A 20,159-nucleotide genomic window follows, 5' to 3' on the forward strand; every position below is an offset into this window, starting at 1 on the left:
TGTGTGTGTGTGTGTGTGTGTGTGTATGCACAGTGACACAGACAGAGATATGTTTAAACAAATGTAGTAACATAACATTTGGGGAATCTGGGTGAAGGGTACCTACCTGTAAATTCTTTGTTCTGTTCTTGCAACTTTTCTGTACATCTGAAATTATGCCAAAATAAAAACAAACAAAAGACAAGTCCATGAATCTATTGAGCACAAGGCCAGAGGTGAGGGAGAAGTCATCATTCTGACTATCTAAAAATTTTTCTTCTATCAGGATCATTTGTGACATGAAGGCTCATCATCGTAATTAGATGCCCATGCCTCACTTAAGGAATTTTTTTTGCATCAGATTCTAGTTATCTACTAATGATTTAACCTTCCAAGAGGTGAGAAGTAGTTAAAAATGGGGCCTTGCATAGGTTGACAGATTAAAGTTTGTTCTGCTATCATATCAGACATCATTAGGATGGCGGAGCTCTTAACCCAGTGGTAGTGGCCTACATTTGGTGTGCCAGTGACCTAGACCCATTTCAGACAGATCTGAATTCTTCAAGACTTTTTCTGAATGTTGTTCAGCAAAACAAAGCATTCAAGAGGCAACACAGCTCTATAAACCCAGTTAGAATGGACACAAGTGGAAAATGGAGGAAAGAAAGCAGGGTATCCCAAGAGCTTTTGGGTGATGAGCTGAAATGTGGAATCCTTTAAGCAGACAGGTTGATGCTTGCTTCAGTGTGGGAATCACCAGTTCAAGCAAAATGGCACAGATGTGCACTGATAGCCATGGCACAACTGGAATAGCCAGATGGGTCCACTGGCAGGTCACCATGATTGACAGCCTTCCCTTAGGCTAAGTCTAGGGAACAGCCTACCTTCTGGACCAAAAGTGACAACAGTCACAGTTTGGAAAATAATAGTCACGTGTGAAGCATAGGACTAATTGGTGATTATAAATCAGGCTTGTTTTAGCATTCTTTGCTGCTAATCAATGTCAATATGAAGACCAGCAATCTCCATGTCTGGCTGTTATTGATCTTCATAGACTAAAATATCTTGGAGAGCATCAGAAATTAAAAACTATTTTGGATTTATTTGTACCTTTGGCTAAGATGACAACTGTGTTTTCTTGAGAGTAAGCAAATACCAATATTCAGAGATAGAAGGTTGAATGTAATTTCTAGGACAATGAGACTACTCAGGGAAGACCACGAAGTGCAACTTGACATGACTCATGTGTTCCTACTCAGAGTATGGCCTGAATGTTTGTAGAGAGCAAGCAAGTCAAGTTGTTAGTGACTACTTTGTTTCTCCAAGTTCTCCCTACATTTTGATTTCTTAACTATGAAGATAGAAGGAGGAAAGCAGCCCTTGATTAAACTGAATGATCCACACACTTTATTCTTTAAAGAATCTCCCCTAATCCACCCCACCCCAGGGCAGCCAAGTCTGACTTTCAAAGGCATGGCTTCCTGAAGTGGAAAATGTCCAGCCATTCCAGAAACCTTGCAAACCTATTTATAAAATCTGAGCTATGAGCTCCAAACAGAGAAAAATTCAAGATAATGGAGGTTGGGAGTGGAGACTATTGTTTCCCCCAAATGAATGTGAACCCATAGATACAAAACTACTCAACTCAGTGAGACATCTGATCACAGAAATTGTTACAGTTTGAAAATTATTTCTCTAATTACCTGCCCACAGGAAATCCAGAAGACGGCTGGTGGTCTGGAGACCTGAATTTCTTCTGTTCTCACTCTCTTTATGCCAGGCTAAATAAATAATAGAGACGTCAGAGTGGGCCATTTCTCAGGATGGTCTTGACACAGCCACCTTTCATTAATTGGTTCACTGATTGCTTGACAACACACTCCATATTATCCTAAGACCTTTTAGTGATGCAGCTGTTACAGATTAACCCCTGGAGTGGTGGATTTGGAAAGCTCAAGGGTGGAGGAGACACCTACATGGAAATTCATCATGTATTTTCACTCATGAACCTCTGGGTGACTGAGCCAGGACACAGTTGTCACCTGATGCTCCAGGCAGGAAAGGCTCATGAGAAAATTTACCAAGTTGTCCAAGATTGGGGGCCCGCCAACCTTGCTAGGAGATCTTCTTCAGGAATGGGTGTTCTCAAGCTGATGCTCACTGCCCAGTTGCCTTGGTGTCCTGGCATCACACACCTTCTCAATTTTCTTCCCTGTATCATCTCCTACTCTAGACTCAGCCCCATCTTCATTTTCCATCAAAAGACAGCATGCAACTCTACAAGCACCAACTATGTGTCAGCACTGTGCTAGGTGCCGTGGTTGCCAAGATGGACATTTCACAGAAGTATTTGCACCCCCAAGACTCTCTCTGTAGTAGAAAAGACTGCCCCATGAGCATCCTCAGTTCACTTAATGTGATGATGTTGTGCAATCTCAGAAGAGAAAAAGACCAATTTTACCTGCAGAAGCTGAGAAAAGCATCAGAGAGAAGACATTTTAGATGAATTTCAAAGAGTGAGTGGAAAAGAGCTCCCACAACATCACAGAAGCTTAAAACAGCATTTCTTCCAATCCTTCCAGAAAAACGCCATGAGAGGTAGCCAGAGGCCACTTAACTAGTAAAAAGCTGGAGCCAGAATCCAAGTCCCCTCTAAAAGGCAAGTGGCCTTTTCATTACTTGTTCTTGGTACCCTTCCCGTTGGCGAAGAATCTAAGAAATGATTATGTACTTATGTTTTATCCTTAAATCTCAGTTTCTCCTACTACTCCATGATACATCTTTGGTAATAGAAAGTTTTAAACTACAATTTAAATTTTTAACTCCCCTTCCCCCAAATTTTGAGTAAAATCAACTCTCCTAGAATGCTTGTTTTCCCGTGGCTTCTGATAACCTTGGGGACAAGCATATTCTGATTTGAGAGAAAATCCACTGGCCATTTGCTATATGACAGACACCTCCCATGGAAGACAAAGATTCACCATCAAATGTCCTCTTGGATATTACTGCAAAATAAAACTTTGACCTAACCACTGAATATCTTCTCACATTCAACCTCTCACCCATTTTAGCACCGTAAGGTAGTTAATCTATCAATTTAAATTAAATTCTGATTTCACACTCAGTGTTGTAAACTAAGTTGATCGCTGGGCTGAAAGAAGCATGTTTATAATAGTCCAGAGCACGGTTTCATTGACATCTGATCAACATCTCCTATGTTCCATGGGTGCAAACTACGGCATCTCTCTACTGGTTCATTTTTCTGTTATGTTTATCATCCAAAGCAGCACAGTCAAATAAAAATATAATGCAAGAAACATATGCAATTGTTTAGCTCCTACACCAGAGTGACACAGATTCATGACGTGCTCTATATTCTTATAGAATTCCAGCTAGTGAAGATGGAGTAAATGGAGTTAGGAAACTGGCATCCATTATAATAATAACTGATTCAGGCAAGAATCATTAAGGGATGCTAAAACTTGTAGGTGAAAATTTGATGAAGAAAAAGATTAGTACAGTCTCGAAGAATGTCCACACAAATTACTTGTTAATTTCAAAGAAGAAATAGCAATGTTCCAGTGGAAAAATCTGACAGACATCAACTTAAGCAAGAGATCAAAATTAACACGTCCAATGGATAAAACTATTTATTTGATGGGCCTCCTGAAATGATACACTGATAAGGACACAAATCATATCATTTTTGTGCGATTCCTGCCAAAAGTCTAATCAAGAGGAAACATCAGACAGATCATATTGATTTGCATTCTACAGGATAACTGGCCTGTACTCCTCAAAAATGAAAGCCAAAGAAAGGCAAGAAATATTCCAGATGAAAGGAAGTTAAAGAGGCCCAACAGCTAAATACAATGGGTGATCCTGGATTGGACTGTGCGACGAGAGTAACGATAGCTCAGTGGAACTACTGAAATGTGACTATTGATGGTGGGTTAGATAATAACATCGTATCAATGTTATATATCCTGATTTTGATAACTGTATTGTGGCACCATAAGAAAATGTCCTTTTCTTAGTAAATACAAAATGAAATATTTGCAGTAAAAGAGCATGATTTCTACAGTTTACTCTCAAATTCTTAAGGAAGAAACATTACACAGACACAAATACAGAGAATACTCAAATGTGGCAAAATGTAAACAGTTGATAATCTGGGTAAAGGATGTAAGGAAGCTCCTTATACTGTTCTTGCAACTCTTCTGTAAATTGGAAATTCTTTCCAAATAAAAAGTTATAATACAAAAAAAAGAGAAACTTTAATTTTAAATTTTCTACTAGTCACATTAAAAAAAATAAAACGAAAGAGATAAAATTAATTTAACAGTGCATTTTTATTAACCCAATATATCCAAAATGTAATCACTTAAATATGTGAACAATATAAAAATCTATTATTGAGATATTCTACATGTTTTATTTTTGTACTAAGCCTTCTAAAGATGGTGTGCATTTTACATTTACATTTTACATTTGTATCTCAGTCAGGACACAAAATTTTCAGTGGTTAATGTGACTTATAACCCTACCAAAATAATAAAGTTTTGTTTAGTAGAAAATATTTTACAGGGCTTCAGTTTTTAAATTCAAATGTGTTAACTAAAATTAAATAATAACTGCATTATTGGGCTCTTAAAATTAAATGGGATAACCTAAATAATGGGCTTAGTATAGTATCTAATGCATTCAGATGGTTCAATAAACTGTAACTTGTTTTATTGGTATCTATGGAAATCATAGGGTCTGTTTTAATTTAGGCACGGGGAACCTCTGAGGTGGGGGTATAATTTAATTAATGACTTCTGAGTTGGAGGATGGGGACCAGAAAGGAACTGTGATTTTTTGTAAACTTTATTGCATTGTAAAATACATATAGAAAAGTGCACCAATCATAAGTATATAGCTCAATGGATTTTCAGAAAACAAATACACCTTGTGAAACCAGAACCAGATCCAGAAACAGAATATTTCCAGAATCTCAAAACTCTCCTTGTGCCCCACCCCCCAAAAAAGTATCCACTATCCTGACTTCTAGAACAATGGATTGGTTTTGTCTGTTTTAAAGCCTGATATAAATGTACTCATACATTCTGTAGTCTTGTATAGTGCCTGGCTTCTTCGGCTCAACGTTGTATTTGTGGGAATCATCTGTGTGGCTGTGTGTGGCAGTAGTTTGTTCATTCTCATTGCTGCACGGGATCCCGTTATATATTTATATAAGGTACTTATCCCTTCTACCTAGATGACCATCTGAGCTGTTTCTAGAATAGATCTATAGAAATTATTCCTGCTCTGAACACTCTTGGACACGTCTTTTGGTGATGGGTATACACTAGGATTACAGTTGTAAATCTTGAGATTCTTAAAACAACAAGACTCACCCATTATATCATTTCATGTTTAGGTACCTTGGATAAGCATAAAGAGTTAGAGGACCTTGTGGCTAAGTTCCTGAATGTAGAAGCGGCTATGGTCTTTGGGATGGGCTTCGCAACTAACGCAATGAATATTCCTGCGCTAGTTGGAAAGGTGAGAGTGTGTTGACATCATCTTCTTCTGCTCCATTATTCCTAAGAGCTATAACTCTGAACAGGTCCTTAGATAGAAATATGGCCATTACTTCTTGGGAAAATATTGATTGGATTTCCAGCTTCTTGAATAAATGTACCACTTAGTCCAGCAAATCTGTTCATCATGATATTCCTAGGTATGGAAGTGCAGCCCTAAATATGAGTCACAATTCATCTCTGAGAGTGGTTTAGTAAAGTCTTTCCATTTTTCTAGGCTCCTGAATCTCCATTTGCAATGGAGCCAACAAATGTTTATTCAGCATTTACTTTGTACACTATATTTTGCCAGTGTCATCCATCCATCCATTCATTCATTCAATAAATTACTTATTGAGAATCTACTATGTCTGGATACAAGAAAGATACAGGGCACACACAGGTATTGCATTAAGACAAGCAACAGGTAAGAGTATGTGCACAGCACAGAGGTTTGGAGGACTAGAACATAGGATAGTGTTGGAAGAAGAGAAAAGAGATGAAGGCAGGGGCCAAAACACAGAGTCTTGTATAAATTGTGCTAACGTGCTTGAAATGCATCTTGAGAAAATGGGGAGTTGGTTGATTCGTTTTAAATAAACAAGAGCAATAATCAGATACTTGCTTTCTAGAAATCCAACTCAATAACAAAATACAATGTGTGAACTTTGATTGGATTCTACATTGTGAAAAAATAGAAGCAAGGTAAGAAAACAGCTATCAAGAAATTATTAGGACAGTTGGAGGAAACTGAATTTGACCTATGATGGAGTATTATACATGTGTTAAAATTCCTTGGGTTTGATCACTGCATTGTGATTTTGTAGAAGTCCCTTGTTCTTAGGAGATACAAGGATAAAGGAGTATTTAGGAGTGAGATGTCATGAGGTTTACAATTAACTCTCAAATATTTCACCATGAAACTTGTACAGAGAGAGAGAAACAGACAAAGACAGAGACAGAGAGAGAGGTTTCAAAATATTAATATTGGGGAATTGATGAATCTGAGGCAGCAGCACCAATGAATTGGGGGGGACACTTCCACCACAGCACTTGCCAAAGGATCGACCCCCATGCACAACTGTCTCTTCACATCGCTTATGTAGGAAACTGATTTTCATACCAGCGTGAGTGTCTGGTGAGAGCTAATCACATGCTATGTTGGTAACTGGAGTCTGGAGATGTGGGAATTTTGCTGGCTTTTGCCCCCCAAAATTTAGACACATCATGTGTGAAATTACCAAAATGTATGGGAGAATTCAAAGATTCTGAGTGGCCACAGACAACAAATGTCCACTCTAATTTCTCTCTGCATTTTTAAATAGCAGCACCATTTCATAATTTAGAAAATTTTAAGAATAAACATAACAATAATTACAAACAATGATTTATAAACAGCACATTAGACTACCCTTTTCCACTTTGCTCAGAATGAATCACCATGCGTACTTTCCAAAGCCAAAGATTTTAATAGTACAGCAGTGATACTTCTCTCAAAATGGGATGTTAATACAGGGCAGAAGAAGAAGAAAACAAAAGCTTGAAATGCCCTGTAGAAAAGACCTGCGTCTTCTAGTAGTAGCACACCAAAAGCATCCCAAATAATCCAGCATGGGACTGAAGACGCGTAGCAAGTATGTAACCCACCCCAAATTGATCAGTTTTCCTGTCAAACATCAATCCTTTAGACTCTAGCTGGTGCTCACCCAAGTTCTAGGATGTGAAGATGTGAATCTTCAGTAAGGATGTAATCCCTTAAAAACAACTTCCATCTCCATCAGCTAATTGCTACACAGGATTTTTTTTTTTTTTGATCACAAGTGAGACTGAATTTTTTAATTGTAATTATTGGCCATTTGTCATAGATTGATAGCAGCTGATAAAAAGCATCTCCCATTATGATCTACGACATTTTATTTTCCCTTTGTTTATTTTTTTTTTTTAATCATCATTTTATTGAGATATATTCACATACCACGCAGTCATACAAAACAAATTGTACTTTCGATTGTTTACAGTACCATTACATAGTTGTACATTCATCACCTAAATCAATCCCTGACACCTTCATTAGCACACACACAAAAATAACAAGAATAATAATTAGAGTGAAAAAGAGCAATTGAAGTAAAAAAGAACACTGGGTACCTTTGTCTGTTTGTTTCCTTCCCCTACTTTTCTACACATCCATCCATAAACTAGACAAAGTGGTGTTTGGTCCTTATGGCTTTCCCAATCCCATTGTCACCCCTCATAAGCTACATTTTTATACAACTGTCTTCGAGATTCATGGGTTCTGGGTTGTAGTTTGATAGTTTCAGGTATCCACCACCAGCTACCCCAATTCTTTAGAACCTAAAAAGGGTTGTCTAAAGTGTGCATAAGAGTGCCCACCAGAGTGACCTCTCGGCTCCTTTTGGAATCTCTCTGCCACTGAAGCTTATTTCATTTCCTTTCACATCCCCCTTTTGGTCAAGAAGATGTTCTCCGTCCCACGGTGCCAGGTCTACATTCCTCCCTGGGAGTCATATTCCACGTTGCCAGGGAGATTCACTTCCCTGGGGCTACACAGGATTTTATCCTTATAGAAACCTAGTCCAAATCTTGCCCTTTTAGAATGAAGGACGTTTTGAGGACTCTGTGTTGTAGATCCTGGAGTCTCGTCTTGGTCCTGTGATTGTTTTCCTTCTTGTTTATCAGCTTGTGTTGCATGTGCTTGCTTTTGCACAGGGATGCCTCATTTTAAGTGATGAGTTGAACCATGCATCTCTTATCCTTGGGGCCCGACTCTCAGGTGCAATCATAAGGACCTTCAAACACAACGGTGAGTACCAATGTGTTTACTCAACTCATAACTAACTTGCTCTTAGACGTAAGTTAAGATTATTGATGGGTCTTTGACCCTGGCTCTTCAAACTGGGAACTTAGCCTGATGAAACAGAATTGTTTCTATTCACCACCAGCTTGTTAACCTCTGGTGACCTGGAACAAATGGCCAAAATACATTAAGCCTCCAGATGGCTAAGTGTAACCCAAACACACCCACATCATTGTTACTAGTTGTCCTGCCGTGCACTGTCGGGAGCCCTGACTGATCTCTTCGGACTGCCATTTAATTATCAACAGTGTTATAACTCACCCCTTTCTATAACTCCACCTCGGGAAAGTTTGAAGATGTTTTATGTTCTAGTCAGTTTTAAAAAAATGATCTGTTCCTGAGCATAATACCTCCTTTCACTGTCCCCACTTACAGAATGCTTACACACACACATGCACACACACAGAATGCTTACACACACATGCTTCTTTCAGGCTCAGAGTTGTGCTATTGGGTAGTGAGGTGGAGGGAGAAGGCTATTTCTTCTTTAGATGTTCAACAAGGCAGCACAGATAAGGAAGTACTTTCAAAGATGTGGTGGTGGATGTCTGAGTTCTGTCATCCGGCTCAGCCCCTGACTTGATGTGTCACTGTGTGTAAATCCTTTCATCTTTCTTGCACTCGGTTTCCTCATTTGTAAAATGAGAGTGTTGAACTATATGATAGTGTAAGATCCTCCTACTTCAAACTTTCAGATTCTAGTTCTTCATTATTACTATTTAATTTTCCCTTCTTTACACACACACATGCACACATACACACAAACACACTTGCTTTCTCTCTCTTCCCTCTCACCACATTAATCTCTGGCTTTCCCTTCCCCTCCACTTTCCCCTGTCCTCTTCCTTGCACTTCCCCTCTGTCCTCCAAGGAGGGAACAAAGATTGAAGTGAGGAGAATAAGTGTGATGGAGAACTGAGGAAGAATTGTTCCAGATCTGTTCTGTCCACCTGTCAGCAATCTGAAACCAAAGAACAATTGTCCCGTGGGGAAAGGAAGCAAATGCATGGGAGTGTTCTAAAGTGAACCCCATTCCAATCTGCAGCGTTGTTCCAATGGAAAATCTGCTCTCATTGAATGGGGTAAAGTCTAGCTATGCCTTTACTGAGACAATGTCTGTATGAAGGTGAATGTTTTAGTGTGGAGTTCAGGACCAGGCCATCTGGATGAACTTGCAGCTCAACTATGACATCTAGCTCAATGTTAATTCAAAATATTCAAAATACAAAATAAATAGCATTTAGTAATTTTGCATCCGACATTCAGTCTTGGCTTTAGTCTTTGATATGGTTTGACATAATCCTGCTTCTGGAGGCAGAAATATTCAGCTTCTTACCTAAATGGAACAAATGGTATGGATCATTATCAAGGGTAACCTCTCATTTCATCACTGCAGCCTACTGAGAGCAGTGGTCCATGACTCTAGTTGCACAAAACAGGCCTCTAAAGAATGCCTGTGAAAGATCAGTGACTGGGCCAAACTCTAGGCCAACTGAAGCCAAATATCTGGAGGTAGATCTCAGGCATCTGCGTTTTTTCAGAGCTTCCATATAATTTTGATGCACAATAAGGGATATAAAGCATCAAATCTTGTTTCCTAACCTCCTTTAGTCTAGACTGTCCCTGGATCTTGCCAGTGTGCCCTGGAATATATTGCCAGACACACACTGCCTTAATAACCATCCTCACTCTTCCTATTACCATAGCTAACATTCATTTACACCCTGGTCTAAAGTTGGCAAAGATTGTCAAAATGCAGAGAAATTATTCTAAACCACAACTTATCATGCATTTATTATAAAGATAATAAAGTAATGGCTCAGCCATCCAAGAGTTTACAAACTAGTTGGAGAGACAGATGTGTATGCAGTTACTATACCACAGATTAGAGTGAAAGGGGTCCAAGTGATATCAGGCAGTGGATAACAGCGTAGACTGGCCATGGTACTTTTTCATATCCACTAGAATAGCTAAAATTAAAAAAAAAATGGTAACAACAAATGTTGGTGAGAATATGGAACAAATAGAACTCTCACCCATTGTTGGTGGAGTATGAACTGGTAAAACTTCATTGGAAAACTCTTTGGCAAAGTCTTATAAGGGTAAACATATACCTATACGGTGACCCAGAAATTTTATACTTTGGTCTTTAACCAAGAGAAATGAATGCATATGTCCACAAAAAGATTTGTACCAGAATGCTCATAGCATGTTTATTTGTAATAGCTAAACAAACTGGAAACAACCCAAATGTCCATCAACAGGAGAATGAAAAAAAATTGTGGCATATTCATAAAATGGAATACTATGCTGTGATAAAAAAGAATAAACTACTGGTAAATACAACATGTATGAATCTCAATAAACATTTTTATAAAGATAAAACAGACACAGAAAGGGTACGTACTATATGAGTCCATATATGGCAAATTAAAAAAGCAGACAAAACTAACCTATAGTGATAGAAATCAGCAATCCCTGCTGTTCATTGTGAGGGAGATGATTGGTTAGAAAAGGCATGAAGGAATTTTCTAGAGTGATGGAATTGTTTGATATCTTGATTGGGGTGATGATTACTTTTTTTTTTTTAACTCATTGACTCATACAATTCAGAGATGTCCATTTCCCAGTAAGTAAATTTTACCTAAAATATTATTTTTATCATATAGCATTATAAAATTAAAACCACTGATTTGGTATTTTTAAAAAGTACAGGCTTTAACCCAAGCATTTCTATCACTGTTCCATAGCTTTTCAGCATATGATCCTAGGCAAATAACTTAAATTTCTTGGTTATCAATTTACTTATTCCAAAAATAAGGTTAGTTATAACAGCTGATCCAAAAATGTACACAGAGGCATATAAAGTTCCTGGAAATGGAAACCGCTGAATGATTTGCATTATTATTATTGTTATCTTCATCATTGTCATCATCTGTGTCACTAACGGATAGTAAAAAACACCGTGGTGACCCAGAAGAATGCAGAAATCACTTATTTCATGTTGGGCATCGCTTGAAATAGGTAGTATCTGCAGTGTACTTTGAAAGACTGAGAAAATTCTAATTGGGGATAAGGGAAAGGTTATTTCAAACACAAGGATTAATCTGGAATGTGAAGAGAGAAGCAAGAATTCTAGTGTGGACTGACTGTGGGGCTAATCTATCAGAGAAGAGTCTGGAAAATAAGGCCTTGGCCAGATAATGGAGAACTGCTAAGACATATGTACTTCAAAAAGTACTGAAAGATGTCTGGGCAGTTCAGCTTCACACCATACCGTTCCCTGGATGAGTTGGCTTTTGCTCAAAACATTTCATAGCCTTTCTGTATGTTCAGTGGAGATGGTCACGGAGATACAAGTTTTGGGTTATGTTAAAACTTTGAACATCACCACATGGAAAAGACCATCTACCGGTGGATCGTAAAGATTAGGCAGTCTCCAAAGCAGTGTTCTCTTATACCTTCTCTATCCTGCATTTGTCACTGTTTGGAACTCAGCCCAAATTCCACCATTTATTAGTATTCCTTTAGATGTTCCATAGATGATAGATGACAGATAGATAATATATACATACATACATACATGCATGCATACATACTGTTCCAGTTTGCTTATGCTGCCAGAATGCAAAACACCAGAAATGGACTGGCTTTTATAAAGGGGGTTTGTTTGGTTATACAGTTACAGTCTTATGGCCATAAAGTGTCCGAGGTGAGACATCAAGAGTTGGGTGCCTTCACTGGAGAAAGGCTATTTGCATCCAGAAAACCTCTGCCAGCTCGGAAGGCATGTGGCTGGTGTCTGCTTGCTCCCAGGTTGCGTTTCAAAATGGCATTCTCCAAAATGCCAGTGTCAGCTTCCAATGACCGTCTTCAAAATGTGTCTCTCAGCTGCAGCTGCTCTCCCAGCTCCTGCACGTTCCTCAAAGTGTTCCCCTTGGCTGTAGCAAGCTTGCTCCTTCTGTCTGAGCTTCTATAGTGCTCTAGTAAACTTATCAAGGCCCATACTGAATGGGCGGGGCCACACCTCCATGGAAATTATCTAATCAGAGTCATCACCCACAGTTGGATGGGTCACATTTCCATGGAAACACTCAAAGAATTACAATCTAATCAACACTAATACATCTGCCCACACAAGACTACATCAAAGATAATGGCATTTTGGGGGACATAATACATCCAAACCAGCACACATACATACATACCCAACTAAGAAACTAAGTGTAAGCTTTATTAACCACTGAACTTGCAACCCCTACTCTCCAGCTTAAGACTTTTAGGGTACCATCTGCCTAGATGGCCACAAATGACCCCCCATCTCTTGGTATTATGCTCTTGTGTAGTCCCCTCCTGCATTTATCAAGGTTGGTCTGTGTGACTGAGAGAATAGAGCAGAAGTGATGATATGTCACTTTTAAGACTAGATTTTAAAGACAAAGGCTTCTACCTCTCTCTTTCTCTCTTGGATCACTTGTGAGAATACTTAGGCAGTCTGTAGAGAGGCCCGCATGGCAGGGAACTGAGGTCCAAGGGTCATCTGAGTGAGTCATGTCAACTGATCCTTTGGCTTCAGTCCAGTCTTGAGATGACAACAGCTCCAGATGACATCCTGATGGCAGCCTCCATGTTTCCTGAGCTAGAATCAGCCTTCTAAGGCTCCAAAATTCCTGACCCATGGAATCTTGAGATGATAAACATTTGTTGTTGAAGCCTCTAAGTTTTGGGATAATTTGTTATGTAACAATAGAAAACAAACATAGCTTCTCTGGTCACCATTGCTGGGGCACAGGTGGACAGCCACTGTGGCTTTCTACTTCCTCCCCCCTTAAATATAAATGGACAGCTCTGTGGAGCAGACCCTGAGTCCTTTTACCCAACTATTTTACCCACCCAATAACTGGCAAAGAAGCCAAAGTGGGACAAGTTGGAGGACAGCTGGGGTGTCCAGGACACAAGTCCTGTTTGGTCTGCATGGAGACAAGAAACATGAAAGGCTGCAGCACGTGGGTCAGAAAGTGAAAAAGGATTTCGCTAATGCTTCATAAGAGAGTTTTCCAGCCCAGTTGTACAACATGTCCCAAGGAATGTGAGGCTCTCACCCCCCACATCAGTATCTCCTCTCTTTCGGGGTTGTGGGGGGTGGAGGGTGGTCTGCAGTGATTCTTTCACCTTAGGCTGAGGCTGAAATAGGAAGAGAAGGGCAAATCACCACCCAACTCCCAGTCCCACAAACAGTTAACAGAAATACAACCCTTATCCATGGATATATGGTATGGATGCCAACAACATCAACATGTCAGTGTAGACTCTTTCCATATTTTTATTCAAACACAGATATAAAATATACTTATTGAGGCTTTACCCTGTGCCTGACACTGTGCTAACAGCCTTCTCTAGTTTACTTATTTAACCCTAATGCCCACTCATGAAATAGGTGGCAGTTTACAGGGGAGGAGATTCAAGCTTAGAAGGATTAAGCAACTTGCCCAAGGTCACACACCTGCTAAGTGGTGAAGCCTGGAACCATCTGTATAAATGCTGCCCTTCCTAAATGACTGAGAATTGTGTGCAGCTAGGGTCAGAAGTCTAATATCTACTCTATGAAATTCCATCATGAATGAGCTACTGTTGTTTTTTAGCTTTCTTTGGTAACCATTCCACCCCCAAAGATGTCTGTGTCCTAATCCCTAGAACTGTGAATATCCTATGTTGCATGGCAAAGGGTAATTAAGGTTGCAGATGGAATTAAGGTTGCTACTCAATGAACTTTAGGATAAAGAGATTATCCACATTGATCCAATGTAATCACAAGGGTCCTTAAATGTGGATGCGGGAAGCACAAGCGTGAGTGTCAGAGTGATGCAGGATGAGAACAACTTGACTGCTACCTTTGAAGCCGAGGGAAGCCGGCAACCTCTAGAAGCTGGAAAAGTCAAGAAAATGGCTTCTCCCCTAGAGCCTCCAGCAGGAAACACTACCCTACCAACATCTTGATTTTAACCCAGTGAAACCCATTTTGGACTTCTGACCTCCAGAACTGTAAGATAATAAATGTAGTAATTTGTTACAGCAGGAATAGGAAACATATACTTTCATTCTCAGATACTCAAACCCTTGTCCTCACTCACCAACATGCTTAATACAATGTTTAAACATGAGCACACTCTCCCTGCTATTGCATTTCCATCATGAAAACAGCCACCTTTGAGAGCAGGGTTATTTTCAAGTTCCTTTGAATGACTTTTTCTGAGAGGTAAGGGGATGAGGAAGTACATGGTGGGGGGAGAAGTTAAGGGAGTTACAATATGTACGGCATCAGTTGCCGCTAGCCCTCTTTCCTGCTCAGCTATTCCCAGGAAAATACTGAACATTTCAGTAAACAGTGATGCTTTAACCCTAGTGGAATGATAATGAAGAGATTGTATACGGATCTACAGAAGATGTAGTTGCCTTCCTTTGTGTGAGAGAGACATGCAGGCAGCCAGATAGCAGCTAATAACTTGTGAGGCAGCTTCTTAAGAATGTCCACCTAAACTGGAATGTTCTTAAACCCTGGGGTTATGAGATTTCATTCAACTCCAAACATGTTCTGCTCCCTTGGACTCTCCTCTACCTTGTGCTCTCTGCTTGCACCTTAAAGGTGTTCCCTTCCCTGACTGTTGGAGAAGAGGTTCTATTTTTATGTAGCTCAGTACCAATGGAAACTCTTTGTTATTTAGGGCAGCTATAAATTAATCAGAATTGTGGGCCCTTGGATTTTTTAGTTATGAATGGGAAAAACATACCTAAAGTATAGTTAAACCTAGTTAGACCAACATAATAAACTCTGAATCCTGTGTGAATAGGCTTGGCTACTCATGTCAAGCTAGTCATTTCCCCCTCTCTATTTCCTACAAAATTAGAATGAGGAACAGAGAGAATCAACAGAAGAGAAGTTCGGAAAGGGAACAAAATCAGAACATCCACAAACTACTCCCTAAGGAAAAGTAAAGGACTCAGGAGTGTACTTTTAGCTAAATTCAAAACTGGGAACCAGAATCCTTTGTCACCACGAATTAGCTTTTCCCGGTTAGGAAATGTGGACAATAAGTGAGATAATAACTGTCACTTATTCAGCATTCATTGTTACCAGGCACAACATTAAGGTGTTCACCTAATTATTCATATAATTTTAACAACCACCTGAACACATACATAGTTACTGTCATCAGATGACGAAAAGGAAACTGATTCTCAAAGTGACTAAATGCAGATAATGGATGGTAGGTGTCAAAATTCAAACCCAAGTCTGTTGCTCTTGATTTGTTTCTCTTAGAAGCAGACCTTGAGTCACAATTTGAGCACCAGTTATTTATTTAGGAAGTGATCCCAGGAAGTGCCCAGATGTGTGCAGGGAATGGAGAAAGAAAGGAAGGCAGCCAAGAGAGTGCATGTTGTCAAGCAGGTTCCCACAGTGGACAGCTGAATCTTAATCCCACTGGGAAATCTGGGAGCCAGTGTCAACATGCCTCCATGTTATTCCACCCGAGGCACGAGGGAGCTGGGGTATTTATCCAGTTCCCATTGTGTGTGGCTGAAGGCTGCTCTCCATTCAGGCCAAGTATGCTCCCACAGCCAGGAAAAAGCTCTTGCACAAAGAATTGCCAGTGTTTGCAATGAAGTGTGTGACTAGGGGATTTAAGTGGAGCATGTACAGCATTTGCTACCACTCTTCAACCACTAACTAAGACCAGCAGTACCAAGCCATGTGTAGGACCCAGCTGTGGGACCTAAGTGCTAAGAATATCTCCTTACATTTTCTGCTTCTGGAAGCTGCAGTGATACAGAAGGCAAATTTTTAGGTTGCCTTTGTGACTCACTGAGTGCCACAAAATGGACTCTCCAGCCCGTTTCACAGCCTAGGCTATGGAGTCAGCTCCAACAGAGGAGTAATCAAATTTTTCTCTACCATGATTTTTGTGCATTTTCAAGTATGCTGGCTTGTATGTTGTGTCCCCCAGAAAAAGCCATGTTCTTTGATGCAATCTTATGAGGGCAGACAGATTAGTGTTGATTAGGTTGGAACCTTTGGATTAGGTTGTTTCCATGGAGATGTGACCCACCCAGCTGTGAGTGACACCTTTGGTTAGGGACTGACCTCTGATGGAATGTTTCCGTGGAAGTGTGGCCCCACCCATTTAGTGTGGGCCTTGATTAAATCACTGGAGTCCTATAAAAGCTCAGACAGAAGGAGCTCATAGCTAGCTGCAGCTTAGAGACACATTTTGAAGACGGCTGTTGGAAGCTGACACTGACATTTTGGAGAAAGCCATTTTGAAACGCAACCTGGGAGGAAGCAGATGCCAGCCAAATGCCTTCCCAGCTAACAGGTTTTCGGATGCTATCGGCCATCCTTCAGTGAAGGTACCCTGTAGTTGATGCCTTACCCTGGACACTTTATGGCCTTAAGACTGTAATTTTGTAACCAAATAAACCCCTTTATAAAAGCCAATCCATTTCTGGTGTTTTGCAAAAGGGCAGCATTAGCAAACCAGAACATCAAGTAAAGGCCTTTGTAAAACATCTTCTGGGGCTGGACTCAGAGTCATCCCAGGATTTCTAACCCTGAGTAAGTTTTAACTCTCTGGAAAGGCAGACATTTTCTTTCAGGGATTTGGGGGAATCAGGACTGAGTTATTTTCTCACAGAATCTGCCCACTTTGTGGATAATGACATCTTATCTAAACACTAGATCTAAAGCCATGTTTCTCAAGATGTAATGTGCACATGTACCACCTGGGGGTCCCGTTAGAAAGCAGATGCTGATACAGTGATCTGGGATGAGACCTGTGACTCTGCATTCCTAAGAAGCTCCCTGGGAATTTGCAGTGCTGCCAGTTCTGGACCACACCTTCAGGAGTCAGCTTTTACAAAGGCCTTCCCAAGCTAGTCCTGGAGAAGAGGAGCAGTTTCTCCAGCTAGGAGGGTCGCCATGAGGTCGGAGGGCCGGGGAGGCCAAGAATTCGGGTTTTTTTTTAAAAAAAAAAAGAAAAGAAAAGTGGTGAGGAAGAACCAAGATTCTGCCAAGAGGCAATGAAAAGCCAAGAGAAGGAAGAACAAAGAGCCCATTGTTTGGGAACTCTGAGCCCGACCCCATCTGAGGACGAGGGCTACAGCTGCCATTGGATGGAAAGTCAAACCTAGGAATGTTGGTGGGACTACCCTACAAGCCACCATCTTTTAGATCTCAAGGTGTGACCTGGGTGCCTGAGCTAGGTTGTTTAATAAACATAGTCATTCCTTCATGTCTTTTAATGGTAGCTAACAGTTTCAAGCACCTGCTGTCATGAATGTTTTACATGCACTAGATCATTTTAGCCTCACAGCTATACAATGAGGCACACGCTATTCCCATCCCCTTTGTACAGACGCAGAAACAGAGGCACCAAGTGGAGAAGGGACTTGCTTAGTTAGACACAAATGGCTAGTAAGAGGCAGAGCTGAGATCTCTACCTAGGAAATCTGGTTCCAAGTCCCCATTTGTAGTCATGATGCTCTTTTACCTCCTTTCCCAGCCTTTTCCAACTCCCACTGCCCCCAGGATGGTTAGGGACGCATACAATACTTAGTCACCTCCATGTCCCTGGACCTCACCCCAGCCAGGCAGTTTTGCTTAGTTGAACGCACTTAGCACTGACTTCGATGGTCCTTTGGCGACACTGGCCTGGACGTGGAAACCCAGCGCTGACCACTGGGCCCCTACAGTGTTCCTCAGTCGCATCTCTTGTCTAGTTCCACAGGCCCCTCCTGGAGGCTCGGCACCCTCCACGCTGAACCCTCTGCAGAGCCTGAGCGCTGACTCTGCCCCCACCCACCAGGCTCTGCCTGTCCCTCAGTGCCTCAGTGTCCTGCAGCTGCTAAAACAAAGGACTATAAACTGGATGGCTCAAAACAACAGAAATTCATTGTCTCACTGTTCCTCAAGGCCTGAAGTCCAAAATCTGTAGGCGAGAATCCTTACTTGTCTCTTGCTAACTTCTTGGGGTTTGCCGACAATCCTTGGGCTTCAATCTCTGCCTCAGTCATCACATGGAGTCTCCCTTCCTGTGTCACTTTGGGTCTGTGTCCAAATTTCCTCTTCACTAGGGACACCAGTCATATTGGATTAGCCACCCCCCCCACTCCCCCACCCCCCCCCGATCCAATCTGGCTTCATTTTCACTTAACTGATTCCATATGTAATAACCCCATTTCCAAATAAGTTCACATCCTAAGGCACTGGGGATAGGACGTCAACACATATATGTGGGGAGGGGTTGACACTCTTCTCATGTCCTCAAAGTCAGAGTTTGCTGGCATGACCCCCCAGGGGAAGCAGGCCCTGCCCCTAATGGGCCTCCCCTCAAACCTGGCCCAGACCCTCTGCTCACCAGCTGCCTTTTGTACTCTTCCAAGATCACTTCACTTCTCTGATCTACCAAGGACCATGTGACACCTGCCTGCCTATTTAAAGAACCATCAAGGAAACCTGAACCAAAACATGCACCCAAACTGCTTTGTAAAACTTAAAGGCACCAAACTTACAATGCACCAGAAATCCCCTGAGTGACCTCATGGAGGAGAGACTCCATAAATGTGACTTTTAGATAAATACTTGCCTCTCCTGCCAAAGTTGGCCATTAGGTTTTCTCCCAATGGCTAAGCAAGGGGGAGCCCATTCCCATCTTAAAAGAAAGAATTTATCATCTATGCTGGTTTGAATGTATTATGTCCCCCAAAACGCCATTATCTTTGATGCAATCTTGTGGGAGCAGACATATTAGTGGGGATTAAGTTGGAACGTTTGGATTAGGTTGTTTCCATGGAAATGCACCCCACTCAACTGTGGGTGATAACTCTGATTGGATAATTTCCATGGAGGAACTGAGAGAGGAGCTTCAGCTTACAGAGACATTTTGGAGATGGCCTTTGAAAGCAGACTTTTGCTCCGAAGAAGCTAAGAGAGGACAAATGCCCCAAGAGCAACTGAGAGTGACATTTTGAGGAGGAGCTGCAGCCTAGAGAGGAACATCCTGGGAGAAAGCCATTTTGAAACCAGAACTTGGAGCAGATGCCAGCCACATGCCTTCCAATCTAACAGAGGTTTTCCGGATGCCATTGGCCATCCTCCAGTGGAGGTACCCAATTGTTGATGACTTACCTTGGACACTTTATGGCCTTAAGACAGTAACTGTGTAACCAAATAAACCCCCTTTTATAAAAGCCAATCCATTTCTGGTCTTTTGCATTCTGGCGGCATTAGCAAACTAGAACATCATCATTCACAGATATTTAAGTACCTACTGCTTAATAGTTTACATTTGGACTGAATCTTGAAGGATGAAGCTGAGTATATGAAAAGGAACAACAGGAGTGGAGATAAAGATGGCAAGCAAGGAATTTGAAACAGTAAAAAAAGAGTATTCACTCATCATCCATCCATCCTGTCACTTAAGAAATGTCTATGGAGTGCTCACTACATGCAGGCATGAAAATAGTTTTAGCAAGCAGCCCATGGAGTAGGGAACCACAGGCTGTTTCCAAATGCAGCTGGAAGTAGGTTTTGTGGAGCCTTGCATGACAAAGGAGAAATAAGAAAGCAGATGGAACATGGAGATTGACTTGCCAGCCCCAAACCCTAGTTCCTGGATCCCCCCCAGGAGGTTAAGAGCACTAAGGAATCGGGGAATGATTTCCTTCTACAAAGACACCATTGC

At 41.0% G+C, this 20,159-nt stretch overlaps 1 protein-coding gene across 2 annotated transcripts in view; it reads left to right on the forward strand.

The window, feature by feature from the left end:
- LOC119515819 (serine palmitoyltransferase 3-like) overlaps window positions 1-20,159 on the forward strand; it is a 169,442-nt gene that overhangs the window by 61,065 nt on the left and 88,218 nt on the right. For both annotated transcript variants that reach the window (XM_037812014.1, XM_037812015.1), the window contains exons 5-6: window positions 5,402-5,526; window positions 8,274-8,367. In XM_037812014.1, coding sequence (XP_037667942.1) covers window positions 5,402-5,526; window positions 8,274-8,367 — 219 coding nt within the window. The remainder of the gene's footprint in view (window positions 1-5,401; window positions 5,527-8,273; window positions 8,368-20,159) is intronic.

Source organism: Choloepus didactylus, chromosome 19, assembly GCF_015220235.1.
Source record: "Choloepus didactylus isolate mChoDid1 chromosome 19, mChoDid1.pri, whole genome shotgun sequence".
NCBI lineage: Eukaryota > Metazoa > Chordata > Mammalia > Pilosa > Megalonychidae > Choloepus > Choloepus didactylus.